The sequence below is a fragment of the Ornithodoros turicata genome, chromosome 1 (assembly GCF_037126465.1).
Source record: "Ornithodoros turicata isolate Travis chromosome 1, ASM3712646v1, whole genome shotgun sequence".
In the NCBI taxonomy this organism is placed as follows: Eukaryota; Metazoa; Arthropoda; class Arachnida; order Ixodida; family Argasidae; genus Ornithodoros; species Ornithodoros turicata.
The window spans coordinates 143,095,716-143,123,633 of record NC_088201.1 but is presented as its reverse complement, the minus strand read 5'-3'; the positions used below and the strand labels follow the sequence as shown (position 1 = coordinate 143,123,633).

Below are 27,918 nucleotides of genomic sequence, written 5' to 3'. Positions count from 1 at the left end.
TTCACAGGCGTACTCGTAGAAATTGATCCACGCTTGGGGACTGGAGGAAGTTCCGTCAAACAAATCAGGTTTTACCAGTTCGAACCGCGGTCGTGGGGATATGGATTGGGTCATCACCTGAAGAAATTCTTGCTGCTGCCGTGTCTGCTGACTCTGCAGTAGTACCAGCTGGGCCATCATCTCTTGAATCCCTTTTGATGCCCCTGAGTCACCTGCGTCCTGGAAAGAATCCGTGTGTGCCCTCGGCAAAAAGCGAGCCTGGAACTCTGCTCTCTTGAAATTCATCTTAATGCTACCTCGCTTCAATAGGTCCTCTTGGCTGATTTTGGCCTTTTCCAGTACGTAGGCTACGGTCTCGGGCGTACTTGCTGATTCTGGCAATAGAACTGCATCTTCACCTTCCTCCTCATATCGCTCAAAGATTAAGCGCTCTTCAATAGCTGGTTTGATAAAGAGTTGGACCCACATCCTGATGTTCTGGATCCTGTCGACCGCGCCAAAAATGTAGCGTTCCTATACTAATGAAGGAACTCCGACAAGTGTTAACCATCCGTTCCCGATGAGAACGTCCTAAAAAGAAACTTTATTCCACTTCCTCTTCCTCTGTTTTTCCTTCTCTCTCTCCTCGTCTACAATAAATAGTAACAACAGCAACAAAGAGCAAAAGCTCACCCTAGCCGCAGCCTCCCGCCACCACCACCAACAACAACTTTATTGCGAGATGATGAATGGGGAGTTTCATCGCCAGGATCGCCGCCACCGAAATGACATGTAGGGATCCAAACCTGTTAGGCGCCAATAGCGGGAAACAATTCCCACTACCTAGGCAGCGCTCACCCATCCAGCCCATGATGGAACACGATCACAAAACAAGTATATGTAACATCGTCCGAAGCCTTAGTTTAGCTTAGACAAGACTGCTCTGCACTGCCGGCAAAGACTTCTCGCGTCAAAGATCACCCGCCTCGCAAATCCCCAGTCCCCATACCCCAACATTCTTTTACCTTCCATCACTCCCCTTTCCATAGGCTGACAACCGCGCCCTCCCGTGGCATCTTGGTAGGAACTGTTCCATGGCGACCTCTGGTCTCCACCACGTCTGACAGTAGACGACTACTGCGAAATCTCACCGTCATGTCAAGTACACCACACCATCTAGACTGCTACGTGAAATTCTCGTTTAAAATTTTTTTATATATTTCTAACCGTTACCAGTTCCTTCTAATTCATCATCCGGTCGCTTGACATTGTTTCTGTTCCTGTGTAAAAGACGCATAGAGTTATGGAGAGCTTCTAGACATCTAAATTTATCTTTATCCCTAGAGTCTCAAGGTAGCCCATTTTGAGACGTATACTAGCGCACCATATGTTGCCAGGGAAGTGACGCTCTGATTGAACCCGCAAGTGTGCGGGAAGAAGAAAACGTTTAGTTACTAACACGTGATGCGTAGTTCCGTGAAAAATCCTACTAGAGGCGGTTAGATACAGTTCACGCCATTTCTCGGCATCCCGATCATCAGTGCTAAAGATCACCATACCCTAATGTTGTCTTGCCTCGTCTTTCACGCCTTTGCAATTGCTGAGTACTTGGCGAATTACGCAGCAGTGTCTCATTCGGTGGGGTGTCGGATTCCTATACTCGATCTTCGTTGCCTGTTATTCGCTTGCTTCGTCATGGCCATCGCCTTCCTTTCCTGTCGCAGTTTGCGACTTCTTATGCATACGAATTATGCGAATGCATAATTATATGCATAATTATACGAATCTTATGCACGACTTCTTATGACTTCTTATGCATACGAACACGACGCTTAGGCAAACCCCATGGCAGTTGTCATCACAACAGAAAAAGAAGTCGTTTTCGTGCATGCTGAACCGCATTCCGGGTTCCATCGAGCCTGAACCATATTTTGGTGAGCGATCTTCGCTATCATAATGAAGGGTTCATATTATTTGCGTACGCGGTGATCACTTTGTCGCGGTAATAGCGGAGGCCATCAAGTTCCGATTGCACTAGAGTAGGGCCCAGCCGCGGGCCTCATTGACCTTACACCACGTCACGGAGGGCCAGATATAAAAGAAGTGGTGGTAATTATAGCCAAATGTGTTAATAAACCATACAATAAAAATAGACACAAAGAACAGGAACGAAGTGCATGTTGTGGAGCCGGATGCTGTGTGCAAAATTCGCCACTGGAAACCCCCATGTCACACCAAGAGAAATAATCTGCATTTGCAAATGCATCACTGAAAATATGAAAAACGATTTGAAAAAAGGTACGGAGTTCTTCACAAGCGATTATGACGGTGTTCAGAAGCACTGAAATAATCACGTGTTCATACACTGTATTGTTGTCTTGGGTGTAGTTCCGTATCGTGACGACTCGTTTTTAAAAATTAATAAAAGGGTTAGGAAGGTAAATATTGCACAGAAGTGTAAGAAGTTCATATACTGAATATAAAAATATAAGAATGATAAAATTCTGTTGACTAGAAGTTTTTTTATATGCATTTCAACAACCCCATATGATTCACTTTTAGCGCAGGAGAAACACGGGAATGCTGAGCCTAACGGATTTGAAACTTGCCGTCTTGCGAAAGGTAGGATCGTTGAAATGGGCTAATCACTCACTATAACACTGAAAATTCCACGCGAATTACAGGACGTAGTCTTTCTGGGAGTTCATAAAATACACCGCAAAAGCAGACGTGAGATATTGAGAGCATGGCGAAAGGTGTTCGCGGGAAACATAAGAAAACGTCAAATGAGACAGATCAACCAGGGATCGAACGTCCGTGATGAACCCGCGCAGCCTAAGCGGTGAAGGTCTGCAAGGCGCCTAGTAAGCGTTGTAGACGATCTCTGAAGCAATGATAATCGTCTGCACGCTGATTTATGATTCACCCTTGAAACGGACGTCACCACGATGTTTTTGCCGTTGGAATTACCTAAGATGCAAAGACAGCATTAATTTATAAATCTTGGTTATTCCATATATACGTGCTTTTCGCGAGAGAAATATGCCAAATACACTGTCCAATGATATCACACGTTGTGGCACTACTGTTCCACATTTTAGATTTCCCGAGACGACTTTCCTCTTCAACTTCAAATGAGTTCCCTTTCCTAGTCCACCTTACCAAGTCAATATGGCGACGTTTGCAAATGCGACCACTGCTTCCGAAGCGTCTCCAATTGCATTCAAGCGTCTCAGGACGGACGAAGACGTAAGAACATCCGTTCTGCGACCCGAAATAGCAAGCAGCAGTCATGAAAGCATGTTAGCATCCCACTTTCAACGAGTCGGGAAAGAGAACAATGACTATTAATTATAGTGTGTTCTGAACATGTTTTACGGCGCTGTTCTGTTTCTAGACCGTTATGCACCGTGACGCAACTTGCTTGGATGTAATACGTCCGTCCTAACTAGGGCTATGGGAGTTATTTTCAGAGATAGGGTAGTAGATAATAATATAGATATACTAAATGAAATGGAAAATAAATTTCATTCATTCATATGTACAATTTGGCGTCTGCGAGTGCTGTGGCAATGCGAGTGGTGGCGTCTGCGAGTGGCAATGATTTGATCAAACGCGACTTAATTAGACCAGAGATTTTGGTGCAGAATTGAATACATTCAGAATCGAAGGCGTGTATATTCCGAAATGCCAGCAGTGGGTAGGAATAGAGAAAGTCACCGACACACGAGGCGGTGAAGAAGTAGAGAACCCTGAGTGAATTTTATTTTAATGTATTTACAATACTGTTTACCCATACTTGTAGGTATAGTCGCAGGTGGATAGGTCACACGGCAATTTACAACAACACAAGAACAGAGAATTACAACAGATGTGATGAACAGGTGTGAAACAGACATGATGTCCCATGTCAGATTTTGCCTTCCGCAGATAGGAAAATTTGATTGGCTGAAGTGTGGGAAAGGAAAATCAGTGACGAAACCAAAATAACATGAAAATGAGCTTTTTTCTGGAGGGTCATGTTGGAACGCGTTCGGTGGTGTGTTATCGCCTGTCTGAATGACAATGCACGTCTGCCACCCCCCGCCTGCAAAGGAAACATTTCCGTGACGTGACCCAGAGAGTGAAAGTATTTCTACCGAGGCGACATTCGTCCCTTACAACTACAAATGTAGGGTGCATTCGATGCACCGTACTGATCTTGTTGTATTCAGATTCTTTTTTTTTTAATTGCGTGTTAGCGCCGCGGAGTAACTGCGGACATGAGCGGCGTACAGACGTCGACAGATGTCTGTTGTATTCAGTAGTATAGTTATAAAATGTAAGGAGCTCCAAAAATAAATTTCATAGCAATCAGCGAGTTTAGATCAGCTTGAAACGAAACAACAATAACGCGGTTTGATGGTGCGACCCGTTTCTGCAATTACAGCCTATACTTTTCAACTTGATCTCCAATGTTTATTGTAGATTTCCAAGAACCAGTTGTATGGATCCATGGTATGAAGACTGGCATGGGATTCAGTATAGCCTCTATAGGGGAGTAGAAACTGGAACAGGGTAGAATATCGCCGGTGGCGATTAGACACCCCAACGTCAAAAATGAAGTTGTTCATAGGCAGATTTGGAGATAACGCTAAACAAGCGCTACGCGCCCTCGAGTACATTATTTATTTCTCGCTTAAGATGAAGCAAGGCTTAGATCAGCGTAATCAGGGCTCTTACACACACGCGGGCCGCACGTGCATGGCTTGCAGTCAGCTATTCTGTGCCCGGAGGGCTAAATAGCATAAAATAGCATAGAGCTGCCCCCCCCCCCCCTCGCCCATTAAGAAGAATTCGGAATGAAACCAGGGTTTCGGGCATTGTTTTTACCCTTGCTCGATGTGGTGCTGCTCCTGTCGACGTTAGGCAGTAGATTCACATTCGAGCAGTTCTTGTGACTGATGAACCTCAACAAGTATAGTTACAGCGATCTGGTCTGAAGGTGCATTTTGATAAACTACACTCTAAGTAATATGATAATTGAGAAGTAGTAGTGGAGACAAGTGCAGAGAATGACACCATCTTAATTATTACACTAAGTTTATGGGCTTCCAGCATAGCAGCAGCCTCTCCGGATATCATGCGCGAAAAACTATACGGAGCACAGAGATGCGCAGAGAAAAAAAAGGGGAAAAATAGAGATGGAGTAGTTATGTACGAAGGTCATTGTGTGAAATTTTTTAATTACTTCCCTTTCCCTGATTTTTTCTTTTTCACGTTGAAAATCCAAGCAGTGTGTAAACCGACAATTTCAGTGCTCCTGAACGTTGGGATAATCGCTTCGTGAAGAACTATGTACGAAGAACTTGAAACGCCTTTCAAATTCTCAGTGTCTCATTTAGAAAAGAAGCTCGTTTCTTTCTGTTGGTGTCTCAAGTGAAGTTTTTCATTGACGGATTGTATATGCGAATGTTTAATAACTATACCGCTCAGCTGCTTACGCTAAGGTACTTGCTATAATTGCGGTCCTTTCTAGGGGTTTCATTACCCCCACCCCCAGGAAGGTCTGCACTCCCCCTGAATTTTTCCAACCACTCCCCTGCAATTCATGAGATTTCCTGATAGAGCTTGGCCACCAATAACCCCCTATGGTTCGCTCAACTCGAAATTGCGCAGACATCTCATCACGCCGGGTACCGCATCTTGGCTTCTATGCGCATTGATGATAGTGGCAGCCGCAACAACAATGACAAAGAAGAAGTTGTCGTTGCTCTTCGGTGCTGATACGAGTTGCGCAACGGACTAAAAGGTGATACCCGCCGTTTGAATTCAGCATGAGAAAGCCGCGAAGATATGGCAAGGAAAAAGACTTGCCAAGATACCACGCAACAAAAGTGAACTTGGACGGCAAATCGCCGGCAGTCCGAACATTTACACGGCAGCGGACACCGACGAGCACAGTGCTAAAGTCTGAGGAAAAGATGAAAATACATATCCGTTACGAAGCCGTTTGAATTTCACTGTTCATGGTCTTCAACCTTCTCGAGGTGCAGAGAAGTCCATGATTCGCTTGCACGTCTACCTGCAAGAAATGACCCACAGTCTCCTTCTGAAACATTGCATCACTTGCTTCTTTGAGAAAAGTAAAAAGTAACCTTTCTGCAACCCCGATGATGGCAGGGGCATACACTAAGGAATGCAAGGAATAAGGGAGGAATACAGGGAGGAATACACCACAAAGAGTCACTGGTGTATTCTGCATAGCGAAGCCATTATCAACAACTTATACTAGGCCCTTGTACCGGGAACAGTGGTGACCACAAAATTTGGAAAAGGCGCCGGCAGAACCCTTTAAAACGTGCGAAAGCCGTTGTAACATGGTGCCAAAGGCATATTCGAGACGGCTTATGCTATTGCCCTTCCCACTCGGATGGTAACGGAGGCGACCGCAAAATCCGTAAAAGACCGCAGCAGTGCCCTTTAGAACGGGCGAAACCTCTTTAATCATGGTTCCAAACAGATATTATCATCGGCTTATGATGCTCTTCTACTGGGATTGCAATAGAAGCGACCACGAAATTCGGTAAAGGCAGCAGCAGAGTCGTTTAAAACGTACGAAACCCCTTGTATCATGGTACCAAAGGCATATTCATGAAGGTTTATGCTATGCCTTTCTACCGGGACTGCGCAAGAGGAGACAGCAAAATTCGGATACGGCGGCAGCAAGGCCTTTTAAAACGGGCGACACTCCCTGTATCATGGAGCGAAAGAAAGAAAGTTATCAGTGGCTTGGGTGCAATGCTATTCTGCTGGAGTTATAACCAGATCGCTGAATTATATGCACTAAAAAGCCACTAAATATGCATGCAATCATGTAGCAAAAAATGGGAAAACATGCGACTAAACATGCAGCAAAAAACGACGAAACATGCATAAAACATCCAGCTAAAGTGGCAAAGCAATAATTAAACATGCAGCAAATGCGGCAAAAATTGCAGAAATGTGCAATATGCGCATGGTTTATTTTCATATATGTTGTACAGAAGTTCAGGGTACACTCTACATTTACAACATCAACAATGACTAGAAGAACGAACGTTACACCACCGTCAACTACATGTATACCAACCACGATATACTGCTCAACATATGGTCGCAGCAGTGCGACCTACGTTTCCATTTTGTTTCCTATTTCTATTCTATTCCATTCTCTACTGCTCCAAGTTTTCGGGGCTGGAATTTTGACATCTGTCTGTAAGCATAAGATTTGTACGCTGAAAAACTCATCTCTACAACATTGCTTTGGTGACCAAGGAGATAAATGCTGGGATTCTCTTGTACCTAATCCTCTGGGGATTTATTTGGCAATATGAATAGGAATCGTTTTCCGACGAAGGGGTCGGACTATTGACAAGCAAGGACAAGTGTGGGACCAGCCTGTTGTACCAGACGACCAGATGCGCGAATTCCCCAAAAGATAAAGAAGAAAGGGGGGTTAAGTTCCACTGAGCTGAAAATCTGGACACGACGGGGAAGTGTGCTGGATACAGCTTGACGAGGAAGAAAAGTATTTTGAGTACTGAGTAGCAAATACTGGGAAAAGTATTTGAAATACTGGATTTTGAGTACGTGCTCAAGATACGTACAAGTCTGAGTCGGCTCCAATGCTGGTTTCGCATGCGTCTGTAGCGAACGCAGCCTCCCGCCGTCTTCACGTGCCCGGTATCCGAGAAGGTCGCGCCAGCCCGACGCGCGCTGTTGAACAATACATTTATGCACAACTATGCAGTATTCTTACAAACATGCACTAACGTCCGAAACATGCATTTTCATGAATTTTAAAACCTTCACTAATGAATTCATATGGCCTCAAAACATGCACATACAGGGTGTTTCATTTAACTCGAACCCCACCTTAAAAAAATAACGGCTCGCTGCATCACAACGAAACCAACTGCATCGTATTACTAGTAGCCCAAAGTGTTTCAGATTATTTTTGTACTGCAATTAACTAATTAATTAGTAGAAATTAATTTTCTAACTTTCTAATTACGAGGATTGCAACGAAGATATTAATTGTGAGGTTGTAGGCGCTGCCATGAGGAAACGAATTTATTTGGTTTTCATCTCTCTAGCTCTAACGACTTGTTTTTTCCCGGGTCTCCCCCGGAAGAAATGCGCCCGGACTTCCGAAACTTGGACGGAGCATGTTTCCGACGCGCAAAAAAAAAGCGCTCGATCGCAGCGCCCTCTCACGCCCACTTGACGAACAAGGAGATTTGCGATCCATACCACCTACACTCTTATCTATCACCCTTGCATGGTGCCGTATCTGCTAGGCGATCAGAGTGCACAGTGACGATGACAACACCGCGCTTTCTCTTTTTTGATTTCCTCCTCTTTTTTCTTCTTTCGCCGTGAAGCAACTGAAAGCACGCGACAGGGAAGGTTATCTTTCAACGGAAGCACCTTAAACCTCGAGCATGTGTTTACAAAATAAAACTGAAAAGCAAGCAAACCAGAGAACACAAGGAGGAGCTGTCGCGGGTGGCATTTGTTCAGACTATCTTTTAAGGTTTGCGTATTTACTCATTTACGGCCACTCTTTGTAGAATAGTTTGTGGTATAAGCAATGCGCTATTTCAGCGAAGAGCCAGCGCGTATGATGCTTCCCCTAAGGGCTGCACAGGGAAAACAGAATAGAGCAGGATAAAAGTAGTCGCCTCTTTTTGATGTAACATGTTCTAATGACAACTTATTTTAAGATAGAGCAACGTGAGACTGCATTTCGCACATGTATTCCAACGTAACAAACAATATTATGGACATTCAGAGCAGGTGCTCGAAGAGGTCGCCTTGCGTCGTCACACAAAATCGGCATCTCCTGACTGTGTTCTCGATCGCCCTCCGCAACATGTCCTCAGGAATTTCACAACAAACTCGAGTGATCATCGCCTTGAGGATATCAAGCGTTGTCGTGTCCTTGACGTACACGCGGTCCTTCACATATCCCAACGAAAAGAAATCCAAAGGCGTAAAGTCCGAGGATCTGGCAGGCCATGCCACTGGTCCGAACAATCCCACCCACTGGTTAGGAAATGTGTGGTCGAGATAGGCGCGATATGGGCTGGAGCTGTGTGCGGGAGCGCCATCGTGCTGAACCACAGCGGATCATATCGCGCTAGTGGGAGGTTGGCGCAGAACTCTTCCACGGGACCCTGAAGAACCTCGTTTAGGTATCTGTCCGCGGTCACTGTCCCATCAAGGAAGACGGGCCCAATGAGGGTCGCATATGGGACCGGGTTTCAAAGTCTCTTTGCTGCAACTGTTGATGCAATTGAACGTGGTAAGGATCGAGGCAGGCCTCTTTTGCTACCCTCCACACCGTCGCCAACGGAACGCCAATCTGACTGCTGGCCTCGCGGAGGCTGGCTAGAGGGTGTGCCTCAAAGAACGCCAACGTCGTTCGAACGTCGTCTGAAGGTGTCGATGACCTACGACGCTTTTGGGAAAACTTGCCAAATTCTTTTAGCGTCTCGTGTTGACGAACAATCATCGCAGGTCTTGGTCTCCTGCCGGGATGCCACATCTGAAAAATCTTCACTGCCTTTTTCTTATTGCGCTGTGTAGCACCTAGAGCAAGCACCATGTCAGCTCTTTCTTCGTTGGAATAGGCCATTATTTGACCCGCAGAGCATTCAACAAAGAGTGCGCATACGTAGACGAAAGTGAACAAAGGATCAAGGTGCCCTGGCTGAAAGATAGCCTTCCCTGTCGCGTACTTTCAGTTGCTTCACGGCGAAATGCGAAAAAAAAAGAGGAGGAAATCAAACAAACAATAAAAAGACAAAGCGCCGCGTTGTCATCGTCATTGTGCCCTCTGATCATCGAGCAGATACGACACCATGCAAGGTTGACAGATAAGAGTGTAGACGGAAAGGATCGCATATCTCGGGAGGGTGGCTGCGATCGAGCGCTCTTTTTGCGCGTCGGAAACATGCTCCGTCCAAGTTTCGGAAGTCATGGGGCATTTCTTCCGGGGGAGACCCGGGAAAAAAGAAGTCGTTAGAGCTAGAGTGATGAAAACCAACTGAATTTGTTTTCTCATTTCAGCGCCTACAACCTCACAATTGACAACTTCGTTGTAATCCTCGTAATTAGAAAGTTAGAAAATTAATTTCCACTAATTAGTTAGTTAATTGCGGTACAAAAAATACTTTGAAACACTTTGGGCAGGTAGTAATACTATGCAATCGGTTTCGTTGTGATGCAATGAGCCGTTATTTTTTTAAAGGTGGGGTTCAGTTAAATGAAACACTCTGTATATTGCGTTCGAAGCTCTGCATGCCTCGGAGAGAAACATGCAAAACATGCAAATCCGCGGTCTGGTTATAACACAGGCGATCGCCAAATTCGGAAAACTTGGCAGCAGAGCCCTTTTAAACGAGCAAAACCCCTTGTATCATGCTGCCAAAGACTTATTATCAACAACTTATACTATGCTATTCTACCGAGATCATAACACAGGACCTCGGAAAAGGATGCAGCATAGGCTTTCAAAACGGGCGAGGCCCCTTGTATCATGCTGCCAATGACATGTCATCAATGGTTTGTGCTATTCCCTTCTACTGGGATTGTAACAGAGGCTACCGCAAAATACGGAAAATGGTAGAAGTCCAAGGGTGCAGGCGAGCTGGAACATTGCCCCCTTTCCCCCTTTCCACCCATCCGGAGGTTATTGGGAGTGTAGGTCTGTTCATTAAATGGGTTGCTGTGTTTGAGAACGCGTCGTGTTGTCTTTTTCTGTTCCGTGTCTCTGGTCTTTTATCGTCGTTTTTACGGAAAATTTACGCCCTTTAAAACGGACGATACCCCTTGTATGATAGTTCAAAAATCATATACGTATTCGCAACAGCTTATCCTATTGCCATTCTACTGGAATTATAACGGATGCGGCCGGAAACTTCATAAAAGGCTGCAGCGGAGCCCTTTAAAACGGACAAAAACCCCTTTAATCATGGTAGGAAGGGAGTTGCCTCAGAACAGAAGCCGCCGATATTTCGAGCAGAGACTGTTCTTCTTTTGGGCACCGTCCTCATCATTGGCATGGTATTTAAAGGGTTAGGTGTATCCACACGTGACAGACGTGATAGGGAGTCTTATCTCATATACAAGTTCAACGCTCTTCACCCGTCCGGTATCAACAAATCACAAGGCACCCTAGAAACACTTCACCAATAAAATATGCTTTTCCCGTCTATCTCCATTATCATCTGTCATGTTCTGCATGGCCACTGCTTTCTGCTTTCTTTATTGCATGCCACAACTTTGTATTACGAATATTAAAAAAAAAGAAACCTTTGCTCGTTCTGGAATTTTCCCCACGTAACCACTAACCTCCTTATCTTCCGCTATTCTTGCCAATTCTTGCCTGTTGTCCCGTTTCGTCCACGTGTTCGTGAACCTCCCATTTTCCTGTAACCGTTTTGGAGCCTAGATCTCTACTTTCACATAATACCCTCCACACTCTAACAAAGCGGCCATTCACTCCGGCCGTAGAAGCCCGTACGGACCCTTTCTTCCCTCCGGACTGTTGACCCACAATTCGCATGAACCTTTAAACACGTCACACCTAATCCTTTAAATACCATGCCAATGACGAGGACGGCGCCCAGAAGAAGAACAGTCTCTGTTGGAAATATCGGCGGCTTCTGCCCTGAGGCAACTCCCTTCCTACATCCCTACCGGTTTGCGGGATTTCTACCCATCTACCTTTAATCATGGTTGAAGACATTTTACACACATATAAAGACGCGACGGCTTATGTTATGCCCCTCTCCTGTGATTACATCAGAAACCACCGCAAAATTTGGAAAAGGTGGCAACAGGGCCCTTTACAATGACTCAAATGATATGTATCATAGTGCCAAAACGTTACTATGAACGGCTTGCACTGGGATTGTAACAGCTTACCGCAACGTTCGGCAGCACATCGAGCCCTTTAAAACGTGCGAAGCCCCTTTAATCGTGGTGCTAGGGTGTACCTGTTTCCCCTGTACATGGAGAGGTCGCGTTTGGAGAAACTGCTTCCAGAATGACACTCGCGAAGGCAAAAAAAAAAAAAAAAAAAGAAAGAAAAGGAAACAAAATGCATCAAATTCGGGGCTTAATATGAGCTCATATAAAAATAATATAAAAGATGTCTTAAGCTGGTCTTACAGAATGTATAAATGAAATCCATATTTCGGAGTTTGAGCCCCGTACCATTTTCCCCTTTTGCACCCTGAGAAGTCGCGTTTTACAAAATCGCTTCCAGAATGGCACTCGAAATGACCCAATGGCCAATTTCATCACCTTCGGGGCTTAATATCATTTGATATAACATTAATATTAAAGATGTCCTAAGCTGATTTTCTCGTGTATGTATATGTGAAAGTAAGATCACAGGGTTTCAACCCCGTATCTTGTTCTCCTGTTGCAGCCTGAGAGGTCGCGTTTGACAAAATCGCTTCAAAACTGCACTCGGAATGACCAAGTGGCCAATTTCGTCAAATTCGGGACTTGATATCATTTGATATAACGATGATAGTAATGATATGCTAAGCTGATTATGTAATATGCATATGGGAAAGTTAGATCACGGGGTTGGAACCCCGTACCTTGTTCTCCTGTTGCACCCTGAAAGGTCGCGTTTGACAAAATCACTTCCAAAACGGCACTCGAAATGGACAAGTTGTATAGTTTAATATAAAAGCGATATAAAATACAAAACGATATCATTTTTATATTACTCGGCGCCTCCTGTCCTGAGGCAACTCCCTCGGTCACTGAACATAATTGTCTGTTCTGTCAGCCCTTTCGAGTTCTGAAAAACAAAATGACCGTTCGCCTTTCGAACCCCTTCAGACCGGCCGTTCAGTCGCAGCGCATGCATATTACGATAATATTGGGACTTAGTCCGTCGAGCGCCTAGGAGGGGAACCCTGTCTGAGTCGCAACTTTGAAGGCCATGGGTGCATCAGGATTAACACTCACACATCGTGCCGTGGTTGGTATGTGGTACGTACTGAACAAAAATAGGCGATGACATTTGCAGAATTTGACTGTCTTTGTCGAAAAATCGTAGGCTAAACATGGGCGCTGTGCAAAATCGACGGAATCCCCATAAGCGCAATGCATTAAAATTCATTTGGCCAGGGTGCACTAGGTTTATATTCTGCTAGCGCCTTTCATGTCTTCAGGGGTTCTTTACATGGCGTTCTTCTCTATTAGACGATGACATCTCAAAAAATGTATTCTGTTTTGCTGTTAATTGGCATAAACGCTGTCTCTCATTGAATTCACATCCTGTAAGGCCGCTTCCCGCATAGCGGGTGATCATAATGGCGGAGTGCGCCGGCGAGGGGTGACCGCGAGTTTTGGGTTTGGAATTGAAGGTTATGGTAATGCACGGCCATGACACGACAATGTGTAATTTACAGAGAGACGAGCCCGCAGTTAATTACATTTGCGCTTGTTCCTGAGACGTTTCCCTCTTTCTGGAATGCGCTTCGAACACACCAGAAACAAATACAATTGATAAAGCGACGATGACGTAACACAAATGTGCACAGAAAAGTGAGCCACGGGTGCCGCAAGATACTGGCAGTGCATTTGTTGGCAAAGGACCAGTGAACCGCATGTGGTGAATGTGCTCATCAAGACTGTATAGAGGATCATGAAGTTGCGCTTTACTTGCTTCCATTGCATGAAGTAACTGTTACTAGCTCATTTTGCTACGTGGTCTCATTCAACCCCAACGGTCGTGGCAAAATGATACTATTGTGAGGTATAAATTTCACGGTATATTTTTGTGTTAGCCGTAGACTACTGCTTTTAGATTCACATGTTGCATATTAATAATAATAATAATAATAATAATAATAATTCGAGGCTTTACGTCGCGAGACAACTGTGATCATGAGCGCCGCCACAGTGGTCGGGTCTGTGGATTAATTTTGCCCACCTGAGGATTCTTTTAAAGAACCCCCAGCTGTGTCTTGTAAAGAACCGTGTGTCGAGATATCGGTGCACGTTAAATAACTTCTTTAACGTGCACCAAAATCTCGACACACGGCACACCACATTTGACGTACCTCGCGGAGGACGGTGTGGCTGAGCAAATTGTACCTTTCCACCAAGTTGCCACGGGCCTCGGCCGGGTTTGAACCCGTGATCTTGGGATCAGCAGGCGGATACGCTACCGACTGAGCCAGCGAGGTCGGTTGTTTGAATATCGAACCCTCAAAGAAGGCTCCTATTAATATTACTTCTGAAGTAGAACTACAAAGAAAAGCGACGTTCAGTTGCAAATTTGTGCCTCGGTTCGCCCCCACCTTGCCGTACTGTGAGTAGATTCTTAACTAACCGAGAAAGAGAGAGAGAGAGAGAGTAAGCACTCAATGAACACTCTAAGTACACGATGTTCGCCATTGTCCCGTCTCGGTACTGACACAAGTTTACAAAAGTGGACAAAAGTTTACGGAACAGCGGGATGTGACATTTCTCCACTTGAGCAGCACCCTAGCAGCAAACGGGAGCAGACACACATACTAATAGATGGAGAGAACAGCTGGTCACCTGTTTCTTATTCAAGCTATTCCTGGCAGGTATGACTGGGCCGCTCCGATGTAGAAATACGCCACCGCCGTGTTCCGTAAACTTTTGTCCCAAGCTGTACTACCACATACTGAGAGACACAAGAAGGAAGCTGTGCCGCGAGTTTCATTTTTAGTCAGACATTAGGTAGGGTGATATTGGCTAGGACAAACAAAGAACATGTTCTCCCTGCTACTTATATGGCTGAATAAGTTTGCCAATATTTTATATGACCTGACACGTGTAATGCCGCTGTACCGTAGGATGAATGACGCCATGGACCGAGACGTTGCTACGATGGCAAGCAGCATAGAACTCTCTGTCAAGGACTACATCAGTACCCTCACCGGTATTCTCAACCTCCTGGAAGTGGTAACGGACAATTTCTATATACAGAATGAAAACATTGGCTATAACGTCCTACCCTTCGCATTCGTGAAGCGACCGAGTCCATTTAAAGGAACTGTAAAGTGAATTTCAACCCAGGGTAACCTTATGATTTTATGAAAGCCTAGGAAGAGTACATCTCAGTTACGAAATATTTCTTGTGGAATCCCTGTTTTGTTTGAGTAATCGAATTTCAAAGATTGCATTCGCGCGCGAGGCTGAGTGCTCCCAATGCAACAACACTGGGTTGGCTCGTGTCGGCTACGCCGTGTGATGTCGAATTTACCAAACCTGAATGCCCTCCAGGTTCGGATAGTCCAGCAGTCGTGCCGGCAAAATTTCTGTTCTTACGAGGCACGCCGGAGACAGAGCATGACACGAGAGACGCAATTCACGCTGTGCATGACGCGGTGTGATATGGTTGGGAGGAGAGCAAAGAGAGGGCGCTGATAGGCGCTGATAGTATTTTGGGATACTGTTTCTTCGGTATTTTGAAGAATTGTCCCAGTAATTCTTGTGATTCTTGAAGTAGTGTTTATTGGTGATTAGTAGCCGGTCATTAGTTCATCGTGTATTACTCAGGAATCACGTGACGGGAGTACTCCGCTCATGACTTTTTTAGCTGTTGTGGGGCGCAACCTACCATCCGATTTAACTTTTCAAATTTATGCTGTGTAATAATTAACGCGCTTTGAGGGCTTAGGCTCTGTGTGCAGCATCACACAGGCAAATACTACCAGGTCGCACACAGAAACAGGGGGGTCAAATTTCACTTTACAGTTCCTTTAAATGCTCGTATGCACGTGTAATTAACATATTGCTACATCATTTAAAATGCGGTACTCTTTGGCGGTGATAAGAAAATTACCCCGCGAAAGAAGCTCATTACAAGTTTAGTTAGTGTGCAGGAAGTGCACCTAAATTACTAACCAAGTTGCGAGTTATGACAAGGAACTTGAAATATTCAAGTTCCTGTTGAAAAGTAACGACTTACTTTTCAAATTACTTGCTACGTAATGTGCACTGTTTAGTTCTTGACATTTGTATAATTAACTCACATTTTGATGTACACGAGGGTCTGCTGTAAAAACAATTTTGGAACATCAAAATTATGCTAAACTTCAGTGTGATGAAACGGTGTATCTTCTCTCTCAGGCTGGGGGTTGATAGAGCACGCAACAGACGTCGGAATTTTAAGTTCGATGAGATGCCGTCCTGTATTTCGTAGAACAGTTCAAGTAGCATGATGGAAAGTAAGGGTTGACTCACACGATGCAAGCTTAGTGGCACCGCAACTAGGTGGCGCCGTTTGAACGGGTTGTGCAGCATAGATCGCCCCACGAGCGATTCATCTGGCAACCTTCAGACGCAACCTGTCCATCACTTGGCCATCGTTGTGCTAGGATGTCTTCGCGTCGCTTTCGAGATGAGTTTCGCACCACAGCCAGGGTTACGCAGTCGGCGCTAGCAGTATCGAAGGTCTTCCGGATGTTCATATTCGCGATAATATGTTCTCGAATACATTTTCGTAAAGATTCAACTGCAAAGTTTCAACACGAAGGTTTTGATAATGTTTTCGTTCGTCATATCTAACGGCTTCACACTATTGTGTCCCAATGCGTGCGTACGGCTGCGTGCGTATGCGTTGACATTCTTCTTCCTGGAGAGTGGCCTACGATGGCTTATAGTACGCGGGGCGGCGCGCATCTTGGTCACTGCAACAACCTGCATGGGCATGTATTGGAACGAAGCACGCGTAGTGCGAACTGGCCTTTCAACTAGCCTTTCGTTCAACACTACTACGCGGCGAACTGCTCACACTCTAGAAGGAGCTGACTCTCTGTAACATCAGTTGTGTGCAACCATCTTTGGAACAAAGTTTAAACAATAATTGAACCGCGTGAATCGGTCCTTACTGTTTTAAAACTCACAATCAGACGGACACAACGCTTCGATTCCCGCCGCTGCTTGACTTTAGCTGCGAATTTGAAGTACCTTCACAGTGTCAGAACTCGTTATATTTTTTTATTTATTTAGGCATACTGCCAGCTACCTCTCGGTAGCCAAAGCAGGCGTGGACAGGGGTATACATTTTCATACACCTTGGTACATGCACACGATATATAAAAAAGGCGAACGCCGCAACAACGAATAAAGATGACTTAAGCACAAAGAAGCGGACACTACGCGACAAAAACATGCTAAGACTAAGCACATGACCATTTTCGTAACCCCTGTAATTCACAAATTTGTGACAATGTCAGTGAATGTTTTGGATGAAAGTGCATTGACAGCACGTGCCGGAAGGCAGTTCCATTCAATCGAAGTCCGCGGAAAGAAACTGTACTTGTAACAGTCACATCTTGCACAGGAAGCACGGAACTGCATTACATGCGGCTGCCGAGTTCGGAGTCCAGGCTCTCAACGTAATTTAAAATATCGATTTTAGTCTTCCCGCGGATAAGGTCATAGAAGAATTTTAGCCTACTAATTTTGTGCCTCCGTGTTAATGTTTGAAGTCCTGATTTAACATACAAAGAAGTAATGGAGGTGTCTCTGCCATAGCAGTTATGAACAAAGGGCAGAGCCCTTTTCTGAACACTTTCAAGCTTGTTTATATTAGAAGCGGAGTGAGGATCCCAAACAACGCTCGCGTATTCCAGAACCGGTCGTACTCAAGCATTGTAGGCAGCCTATTTAGTTTCCGCCGTTGCATGTTTTACATTCCTTCGTAAAGAAGAAACGAACTATTCGCCGCACTCATGACGGCCACTTCAACCTCCTTCCAAAACGTCCAAAACCAAACTCGTAGCATTCACCACATAACAAGGGACCCAATCGGCGAGATACCATGCATCTGCAAGCGGAGCGCCTATTCCTGTCGTCATGTTAGAAACGGAAGACGAAGGTTTCTATGCATTTCTGCACCATGATTTATACACACGCACACACAAAAGAAAGATTGCAACGTCAAGTTACCATGTTACTTAGAGAAGGGGAACACCTCACCGAGAAGTTACTGGAACTCGAATGTAACGAGTTATGACAAAAGTTACCAAATGTAACAGCAACGTAAGCACAATAACTAATAGCCGCATTTTCGGGTAAGCAATGCGCACCGGAATATAATGAACACTCCTGGAAATTTGCATAATTGGATGTTGCCCAATGCATCACGCGCATCGGGTCATAACGTGCACCACGTATTTCAAGGAATCAGTGCTAATAGTGCACATAAATTGTAAACACCACATCGCCATTAATTTTCACTAATCAATGCGCGTACGTCCATTGTAAGTAACTTTTATACACTTTTGTGCATGACACTTGGATAAATAATAATCACCCCTATGGCAAGCGGCCGGACGGAGGCCAGATGTTACCGGACGTCTTCTAGGGAACCGCTTATACAGGAAAAACTCCAATGTATTATCGCGCACTGCTAGCTCAGGACTTTTTTTACGATGTATGAGACACACGTCATATGCCGGAAGATACCGCCGTCACTCGTGATGAGCTACTCCGAGTACTGTTTGTCTTGTTTGTTTGTTTTTTTGCTCTGGGAAACTGCAGCACAGCTATCTTTTACTCTGAATATCTGTACGTAGTTACTTGGCCTTCTACTCTTGCTCGTCGTGCACTACACTCTACGGGAACTGACTACGAGAGTACGTGTCTTGTTTACGATCAACTACGCCTATACCTTCAACGGACTACATTTCATCATCGCAGGTTGCCTCTCCCTAGAGTCCTTTTCTCACCTACAGGAGCTCTTTTACGTGAGTCTCTCCACCCACCAAGCATCACTTGTTCAAGTAGAAGCGCTGTTTAGGCATGTGCAAATATTTGAATTTTTCGAGGCAATCGTTCGATATTCGATTCCATTTCCGGATCGAATACTAAATTCCATGTTCTCATTTCGAATCAATGATTCTCCAAAAGCGAATTCAATCGAATTGTTCCGGAATTGCACACATAATACCCTTCTCACAAGGGGAGTGTTCAATTATCATTGAAAATAATGCCCATTCAATACAGGGTGTCCCACCGAAAAAGGGCCAGGGGCTAAGAAAAAAACGGAGTGCTCTGCACAAATGGAACCAACTGTACGTGCTTGGCAGTTGTGTGGTCTATCCAATTTTTTTTTTCATCGACCCCTTGTCAATTAATTAGCGGTAAGTAATTTTCTACCTTTTTAATTATCGGTTTAGCTCTCAGATGTCAATAAGGAAGTTGTAGTTCATGCCGAAAAGGACGCAACTGAAGTGATTCGAGGTTGCTATGGCTTGTGGTTTCGTTTTTTCCCAGGTTTAAAAATTGGTTTCAGAAGCCGCGCGCCACAGAGCGCTCCCCATAATTCGGCGTCCGCGCGCGATGATTGCAGTGCACTCTGATAGGTGTGCCGTGAAACAGGTGAAATATCTTCCTCTTGTGTGACGTGGCTCAAGGATGGTCTCCAAGCGCTAATCTCAAGGTCGATGTGACGCCGGAGGGCGCTGGAATCGTCGCACGCGGGTGCCGGATTGTGGGCAGCGATCTGCGGTCCGCCCTGCATCTGAAACCCGGGAAAAAACGAAACCACAAGCCATAGCGACCTCGAATCACTTCAGTTGTGCCTTTCTCGACATGTACTACATCTGAGAGCTAAAACCGATAATTTAAAAGTTAGAAAATTAATTACCGCTAATTAATTGACAAGGGGCGATGAAAAAATATTTTTGGACAGACCACACAACTGCCAAGCACGTACAGTTGGTTCCATTTGTGTAGAGCACTCCGTTTTTTCTTTAGCCCCTGGCCCCTTTTCGGTGGGACACCCTGTATATACGCGTAGCGGCACCAAGCGTGTAATGAAGCAACTTGTTAAACATTGCTGGATCTACTCCCTGACACGTTAACACGTTTACGCTTGGTGGCGCAACGCGGATGTTCATTAGTCATTGCCTTCAATTCCAATTGAAATCAATGGGTGTTCAACATCCACGTAGTGCCACCAAGCGTGTAATGAAGCAAATTGTTGAACAGCTTTGGATACCCTACTCCCTGACAGGTGGACGCTTCATATGATTGGTGACACTTGATGCATCTTCAATTGACATTTCTTTCAATTCTCATTGAAAGCAATAACCATTGAGCTAGGGTTCCTCTATGCCCGCCGCCGTTGCAAGGGACGATGGCATATTCGGGGCACCCTACATTGAACGAATGCCGTATATTTAAATGGGTGTCTGACCATTACAGATTCAATCAAAAATGCGCAAAGCTGTATGTGTAAATAAAATTCAATGATATAATGCAAGGTCGTACGTCCCAGGGGCTTCTTCCTTGCTATTTTCTTGGGATCGCTGTCTTAACGTGGGCTAGCGTTAGCGACGAAACAGCTATTTTCGCGTAAATAATAATGGCAGAGCGAAAGTTGAATCTGATTTTGCAGACGCGTACATGAGGATATATACTCACAGTATAAAATTAAAGTGGCCTGTGATTTTTTTGTTTGTCACGAAATCTCCGCTTCGCCGTTCCAAACTGCCTCTTCCATTTTGGAGAAATTTTAGTGTCATGGCGGTCCCCACGCAAAACGGCAGCCAATGAAACGCGCCCAAGTTTAATCGACAGGTCGAGCCTCTTTTTAAGGCTGCTCCTAATGGCCAGACCCCTTTAAATGAGCGTGTAATGAAGTAACTCGTTAAAATTGCTGCATCCATTACATCCTGTCAGGTTAACACCTTATACGCTTGGTGGCGTATCTACAGGGCGCGCAATAGTGATTAGGCATAGATCGTGGCCGCGGACAAAGCGAGTCTCGCCAACAAATATCAATAACGACGACACTTGTGCGCCGGTCGTGAACGTGATTGCACACTCCAAGGAGCGTTGGCACAGGCACTGTGGCTCCCTCGGCTACTCGCGCTGTCGGTTGCAGACTGGCAAGGCGGAGGCAGCCCTAAAGAACAAAACAACACGGACAGACTCCGAAATAACTGAAATGGTATTTAGTTCAATGTGAATTTAATTCAAGCACGCGTCCTGAACCAATGTTTCATTTCAATTTTATACTTCAATGGGTATTGTTCCAAGGTCTCGCCAGACGGCGTCAAATAAAGACCTGGATCACGAATCACAACTGCGGACGGCGCAGGCGTGTCCAGCTGGATTGTGACAAGCAGGATTGCGCGCCAAACCAGATTGTGTGCGACAGTGCGTTCTGGGTATTTGAAGATCGGGATCAGTCGATCAAAATGATACGATAAAGGAAGCTGATAGATCCAGACGCAGCCTTGTGTATCGGCCACTTCAAGAGAGTAACGCTACGGGCTTATCGTATTTCGGAAACTTTTGTTAACGTGAACATTGTAGAGGAGTGCTGTTCATGCATATGAGTCCTGACCAGCGGAATTCATTGAATGTCCGAGAGGGCAAATGTTCGTGGCCACGCTAGGACGCTGCCGGTAGAGTTAGCGTGCAGGCGCGGTGACGTGCGGCTGCAGAGGCCCGTCGTCGTCGTTATCGTCTACGGGACGCTACATCTGAACATGATGTTCGTTCTTCGGGTCGCCAAATGTAGAGAAGCTGGTCTTCCTCCACAAGAGTCCTGACCCCCCCAATGTCGCACGAAATCGAATCGAATGTCCCACCGGGCAGATGTTCGTGGCTTCACGCAATGATGGTGCCGGTCGAACTAGGTGGCGGGCGCAGTGGGGCGCGCCAGAAGAGGCGTGTTTTTGTCGTTCTCGCTACAACGTCTACTAATGGCGAATTCGGGTGGCCATTTCCTAGCAACGAGGCCTAGCGCTCAGAAATTGCTAGGTAATTACCCGCGCTCACTCATGTGAACGTGTCCAACCGAACACGTGTACTAGGAATCTTGCGGATTTAGTCGCATGGATCACGCTAGGGTCATCGAGGTCGCTCGTCTTCGGGTTTCCTCGTCTGCTAAGCCATATGAACTTCGACATGCGCGCCAATGAGAGCCCTCGCCACCATCGCAGTGCGAATGCGACACCTGATGCAGTTGGGTAATCCGTTGACCAGTCACTTCGAGGTCGGGCAGCAAAAGCGCTAGCTGACAAATTCCTGACGCCCAGAAAGGGCCACAAAAACACACGAGGTTGCTACGCTTTGACCAAGCGAATATAGTTTCTCAAAATCTGGCACAAAAAATCTGCCAGGAAATCAGCATGCAAATTTGCCATAAGACTCTGAAGGACACCACCAAACACACACCAAAGCTACGGTGACCATGTCCCCCATGAGAATAAACTGAACAAAGGTTCATCTTTTGAATCGATTCATGGGTGCATCAGTGGTATATCGGTGGCATGTTCAAACAAGACCAAGGGCGACAATAAGTTGTGGTACTTTGCAAACAACGTGAACGTATCACCTTCCACGAGGGAGGAAGTGCCCTCCACGAAGTACATTTTACCGAGACCCGATCGTGTCCGATCAAGGTCCGTAAACCCCCCGTATCCCCCCGTAAACCCCCGAGGCCCGTCGATCGAGGCCCGTCGATCGAGGCCGATCGTGTACGCGTGGCCACTTCCTGGTAGCTTTCTTTGTCAGATTCTGAGGAATGGCGTTCTCTTGGTCGAAACGTGCCGATCACGTCTGTTCTCGTCGCGTTTTTCTGGCGTCAGGCATTTGCAGCTAGCACTGCTGGCAAGCAGTGCTAGCTGCAGTGCTAGCTGTTTTTCGCCTGGCTGTGATACAGCCGGGCAACGGGTTGCCCAACTATACAGTGTATCCTCACATCCGCACCGCGAGGGCTGGGCGTCGAAATTAACATGAGTTACCACATGACGCAACCGGAAGCCAAAGCGACCGCAATGCAACTAAAGTGGTCCGAGCGACTCAATCATCTAGCTTCAGGGCACCCCAATTCGCGTGGCAACTGCCAAGTGAGATGGAGCGGGCGCCAAACTAGCAATCTCCTGGCCTGTGGGGCCCTGTCCTGTGGCCATATTTTGGGCACACGAATGCGCCGTAAGCTTCCTTTTTTGCGATTGGGTTATTGACAGGTGCTTTTGAAATACTCGACGGAACGCCCTTAGTCATTTTCCTTTGGCAACGTGAATGACATTTTCCTTGTCTGGTGACTTATAATGTATTCAATTATGTGGCATGTACTAGATGTCGGAGCTGCATCGACCGTGGACTGAGAACAGAATTTGGAAAAGTGAGGGGAGAATTAAGCTATCGCGATCTATTCAAGAGAAAATGTTAAAATAAGCGCTGGGCGTGGGACATCCTTCACGCTTCAGTTGGCATCCAAACTGAAACAATTCAACGGCTGTTCCATAACTGTATGTGGTGCAGAGAGATATCGGACGTAGTGCTCCGTTAGTGTTCATATCGAAACATGGCATTTTTCTGATTGAATTTTAGAGCCAACAGTTTCGTTGCCCTGACGTCGTCGCTCGCAGTTTTCCATTTTACATTACGAAGCATCCAGTTTCGCTGATTCATGTCGCAAATTTGCTGAAAATGTTCACCAATAAATAATGTAAAAAATCAAAAACGAATGATAGTTCACGATTTGATGGGTTAAAAAAGATCCGAGTGTTGAAAATGCAAGATATCCCAGATACCCCTGCTCTAGTCGTCCTAAATACAATGTGATTGCGTAAGCATAGCGTAATATCGGTAGAGAAATCTCCATGGCATAATTGGTGCGACTATAATTGCGCCAGTGCACTATGACAATAATGCCGTTCAGAGATACGCGTGGCATCCATAACGTTTTCTGTAAAAGGTTGCATTCCCACTATCATGAAAAACCACCCTGGCCTTTAGACAAAAACGTGGAACAATGTTCGTGCTTGCTACAAATAAAGTAATTAACTGAGAAATGGTTTGTGCCATCTCCATACCGTATTGCACTCGCTCCAAGAACCGGCTTTTAGCGACGCAATGTAGTAACGGTCTCGATATCCTATCAACAGTGTTACTGTAGCAGTGAAAGTCCCCTGGATAAATCTTCCGACTTTCTTCCTGCGGAGGGTTGCAAGAGAGAAAAGAAAAAAGAAAAAACGTTCTCGCACAAAAATTGCCAGTGTGGTTGATTTGTGACGTGCAAGGGAGGTCTTGATCTTAACTGTCTTCCTGAAAAATCCTCGTCTCCTTCAAATAGCCCATAAGTGAAAAAGTGAGGCTAATGTCACTATCCTCCACAGAATAGCGCCCTCTTGATACAGAAGGCCTGGTTATGCGTGATCTCACTGTTTCCACACGTTGAGATATAAATTCGGGGTGCCGCCTGGTCAAGCCCATGCATTTGCTGGCGTCCCGTCCTTGTAGGGAAGGCCGCAGAAGTACGGTAGGAATTGGTGGACCCTCGTGGCTAGTTCACGTCGCTGCGATCAGCCTTTGCTTACGACGGTGGAGATCTACTCGGAGACCCGATGGGAGTACCGATAGTGTAGCTCGCTCGCGGCATGTTTCCACTGTGCTTCTCGCACGTCATACTATACTCCTTACGTCAGGGCGGCAGATCGTGTCACACCTCCGAGATCGCGTCGCTCTGCACATGGCCCTGACTGTTTTTTCCTGTAAATTATATTGTGCAGTGACAACTTTCAGAGAAAATGTTCTGCATTGGTACATCTGAGCGACTATTTCATTGCAATATATTTAAACGCACACAACAGAAATGATACGAAGAACCGAGAAGGACAAAATAAGTTGTCCGTGTTATTTCTGCTGTGTACGTTCCAGGTGCTACTTGTAAATAAGTTGTACTCCACATGATGACCTGACTAGTTTATTAGTTAAGCAGGGTTTCGGGCAAGCCTAAATGTCATTTCGCTGCCCTTTTAAGATCATAAGGTCACTATAAGATCATATATCTTTGCAGTACGTCCTTTTCTTGACCTGTGCTGGTATGGCGTACACTATAGGCTCTGTATGCGTGATAAAAGAGAGCAAGTCTACTCCCGTGTTTGCGGTAAGTTTTTACTGACAAGACAGCTTAATGACTTATTTGTGCCAATTTCGCATGATGCATTTCCGATTTCTCTGCCATTCACGAGAGTGGCAAGTTCAAAAGATGCCAAAAGAGCAGACGCCGCGCGCACGGATGATGCAGCACAGAGTAGTTCCCGACTCTCTGGATACTTCTTTCTGTGCCTTCTATGGAAGCCTCAGTCAGAAGTACTCTTGTCGCGCAGTGCTTCTCGTTGTAAGAATGCCTTGTGAATTGAAATCATGACTGCCACACTGCGGTTCCTGTGTGGAACGTGAGCTGGACGGGGGTGCTCTCCCTTGTGGGTTGAAATGCATCACTCGTATTCGTATTAGGATGAAAGAAGATGATTAAGTGGATAAGGATGAGATAGAGAGACAGAGATGCACGACATCAAAATACTACTCTAAAGAGAATTTCATCACACAATACGTTGAAACGTTCATTCAGAATAACACCGTTATGTCTTAAGATTACTCGAAATGCACCGTGTCCAGCACCGTGTGGCGGAGGTTTCCGGCGCACGTGTATGAGATTGACCCGGGAATCTTTAGCGCCGCTACACAGTCTCGCCGGCCAAATTCCTCTTCCGAAAATAGCTCACACAATAATAAACGAGTTTTAAAGATTCGCAATGCCTTTGCAACTAGGGAAGCTCCAGCGATAGTGACATCACGATGACGTAGCCCAGGCACACAAATGGGAGCGCGGCGCCACAGAAACCATAAGGACAGGTGGGGGAGAGTGATGAGAGAGAGCAAAGGACTTGTATGGAGGCGGCACCTCCTCACAGCGTGTAAGTCTGGGAGGCACAATCATCAATGCGGTGGAATTGGCCAGTGACTTTCTACGTGAGAACCAGTAATTTCCCCATAAATTCATTGCTGGGGGGGGGGGGGGTGCCGAGCTTTCAAGGGGGGGGGAGGGGTATGCTTGGTGAAGGTTCCGCTTACAGAATTTTTCTTAGACACGGAAACAATCGTGGCACAATGGTGACATATCTGCACAGCTTTCCCGTTTTATTTGTACATGTTAGAACACAGTACATTACAATACAGATTCATTATGAACGGCATTTCAACATTAAGATGCATAATGACACGACCGACAAAGAAAAAAGACTAGCACCTTGTCTCACGAAGCTCAATGAATATCTAGCAACCAACGGTGAAAACCTTAGACGAAAAAAGCAGAATGCCTCGCTTGATTGAGTTGGGCGCAAATGGTTCTTCATGATCCACATTGAATTTGCGTGCCCGCACGCATTTTTGCTCGTACACGCGCGCAATATATGCACATGAAACAGTCACTTTCAAATGATTGTAGAGAAATGCATGCTACGATCATCTGCATCGCTGTGGTCCTACAGCCGAAGTTTGACAGTACATGATGTAATTCGCTGCGCTGGACTCGCTACCAGCTAGAACGTGCTGGTGGCCGAGTTGGATGGGGTCACCTGAGAAATTTCAGGGGGGGGGGGGTGTTGCAAAAATGGGGGTGTAGGAAAATCCCTGGTGAGAACATCAGTCTGCTTCGGCACCCTGACGTCCAATGAAATCCAAGTCGTGCTTTCTTCCGGCGGGCTCCCTGTGTAATGCTGTGTGCGAAGCGGGTTTGTTTTGTCTGCTACCGTATTGTGTGCGTGAAAAGCTACCTGTTCCGTAAAGAATGGGTATTGTACTGTTCAAACATTACACTGCCACAAGCGAGAACTGTGTACGAGATCATTGAACATAACGTTTGTAACACGTTAGCCCTATCGTATCTATCGGGGCGGATCACTTGTAGAAATTCTTCTAGCTAATATGAGTGTTCTATGCGCAGCGCATGCGATTTCCTCCGAACTCATCTGCGTCACGTTCGCAACACAATATATAAGTGAAACGTTTTTGGTAAACACGCCTGTCTTCGCTTGCGACTGTGAGCCCTTACGCAAGTTAACGTGAGTTTAAAGACAAGTGCATCGCAAGCAATACGCCTTCGCCACCTTGATAATGATTGGTGACAACGACAACTGTTATTAGATGATAACGGAACCCATTGAGTAGTACGAGAACGCTAAACGCTTCCTTTACAAAGATGGAGAACAGTTGAATGTTTAGGCACAGGTACAGGCAGGGAGTACACGTTCAATTTAAAAGTTAAGAGCTGGTACTGAGTGAGCTAGACACTAGCAACCGTGTTGTGTGCTTCTGAGTTTGTCTTTTTCTCGTTTCAGATTCTTAGCGTTACAATAGGAGGCATATACTACATCCACGCAGTCTACGCTGTCATCCGTTTGTTGTGAAGGTTGTGAAATGAAGCCGATAATACGTACGAAGTGACGTGGATACGTAGAAGCCTAGGAGAACTGTTGTCATCCCTTCTGCATCAGGCGCTTTCCTCTGTTATGCATATTGGCGATATGCAATATTGTAGCTTTCTGAACATCGTTCCACAAAACCGGAAGGACGAGAAAATGTGTATTTGATAGTTTGCGTTTCAGATTATATGTATGCTGGGTTTTTCGTATAGGCTTACGTATTCTGTGTATCATTTTTATCGATGCCAGATGTGTCGAATCGACCAATCAATCTCAAGTCGACCCTGATTTCGCTGCAAGATTACTATAGCCATCACAAAATAGAAACGACCTTATATCCACGTATTATGAATAAAGCATTGTAAGATAAGCAAGCGGGTGAACACGTGAACAAGACATCATTTACGGGAGTTTGAAGAAGCAGTAATGTTACCTGTCTTTCGCTATAAGCGCAACTTCACCATATAATATGTTCCTAAGCAACCTGTGACACATGTCAAGTGATGTGTGATCCAACTCTCTTCAAATGAGGAGCAGTAAAATGTGTATTGCCTGAAATGGATTACCTCGGTCGTGGTATACTCTTCCTTCGTAGTATTGATAGGGAAGTATACGATATATGTCCCGCACATGTTGGGCACCAGCCATACCAATATGTAAGGGTACCTTC

General features: G+C 45.5%; 2 protein-coding genes across 2 annotated transcripts in view; one reads left to right on the top strand and one right to left on the bottom strand.

The window, feature by feature from the left end:
• Positions 1-27,918, bottom strand: part of LOC135386310 (uncharacterized) — a 532,914-nt gene that overhangs the window by 407,667 nt on the left and 97,329 nt on the right. The window lies entirely within an intron of this gene.
• Positions 1,812-27,810, top strand: LOC135370261 (uncharacterized). The gene is made up of 5 exons (XM_064603974.1): positions 1,812-1,913; positions 14,862-14,970; positions 18,594-18,764; positions 24,839-24,928; positions 27,165-27,810. Exons 2-5 carry the CDS (start codon positions 14,863-14,865, stop codon positions 27,231-27,233), a joined length of 438 nt encoding a protein of 145 aa, XP_064460044.1. The 5' UTR covers positions 1,812-1,913; position 14,862; the 3' UTR covers positions 27,234-27,810.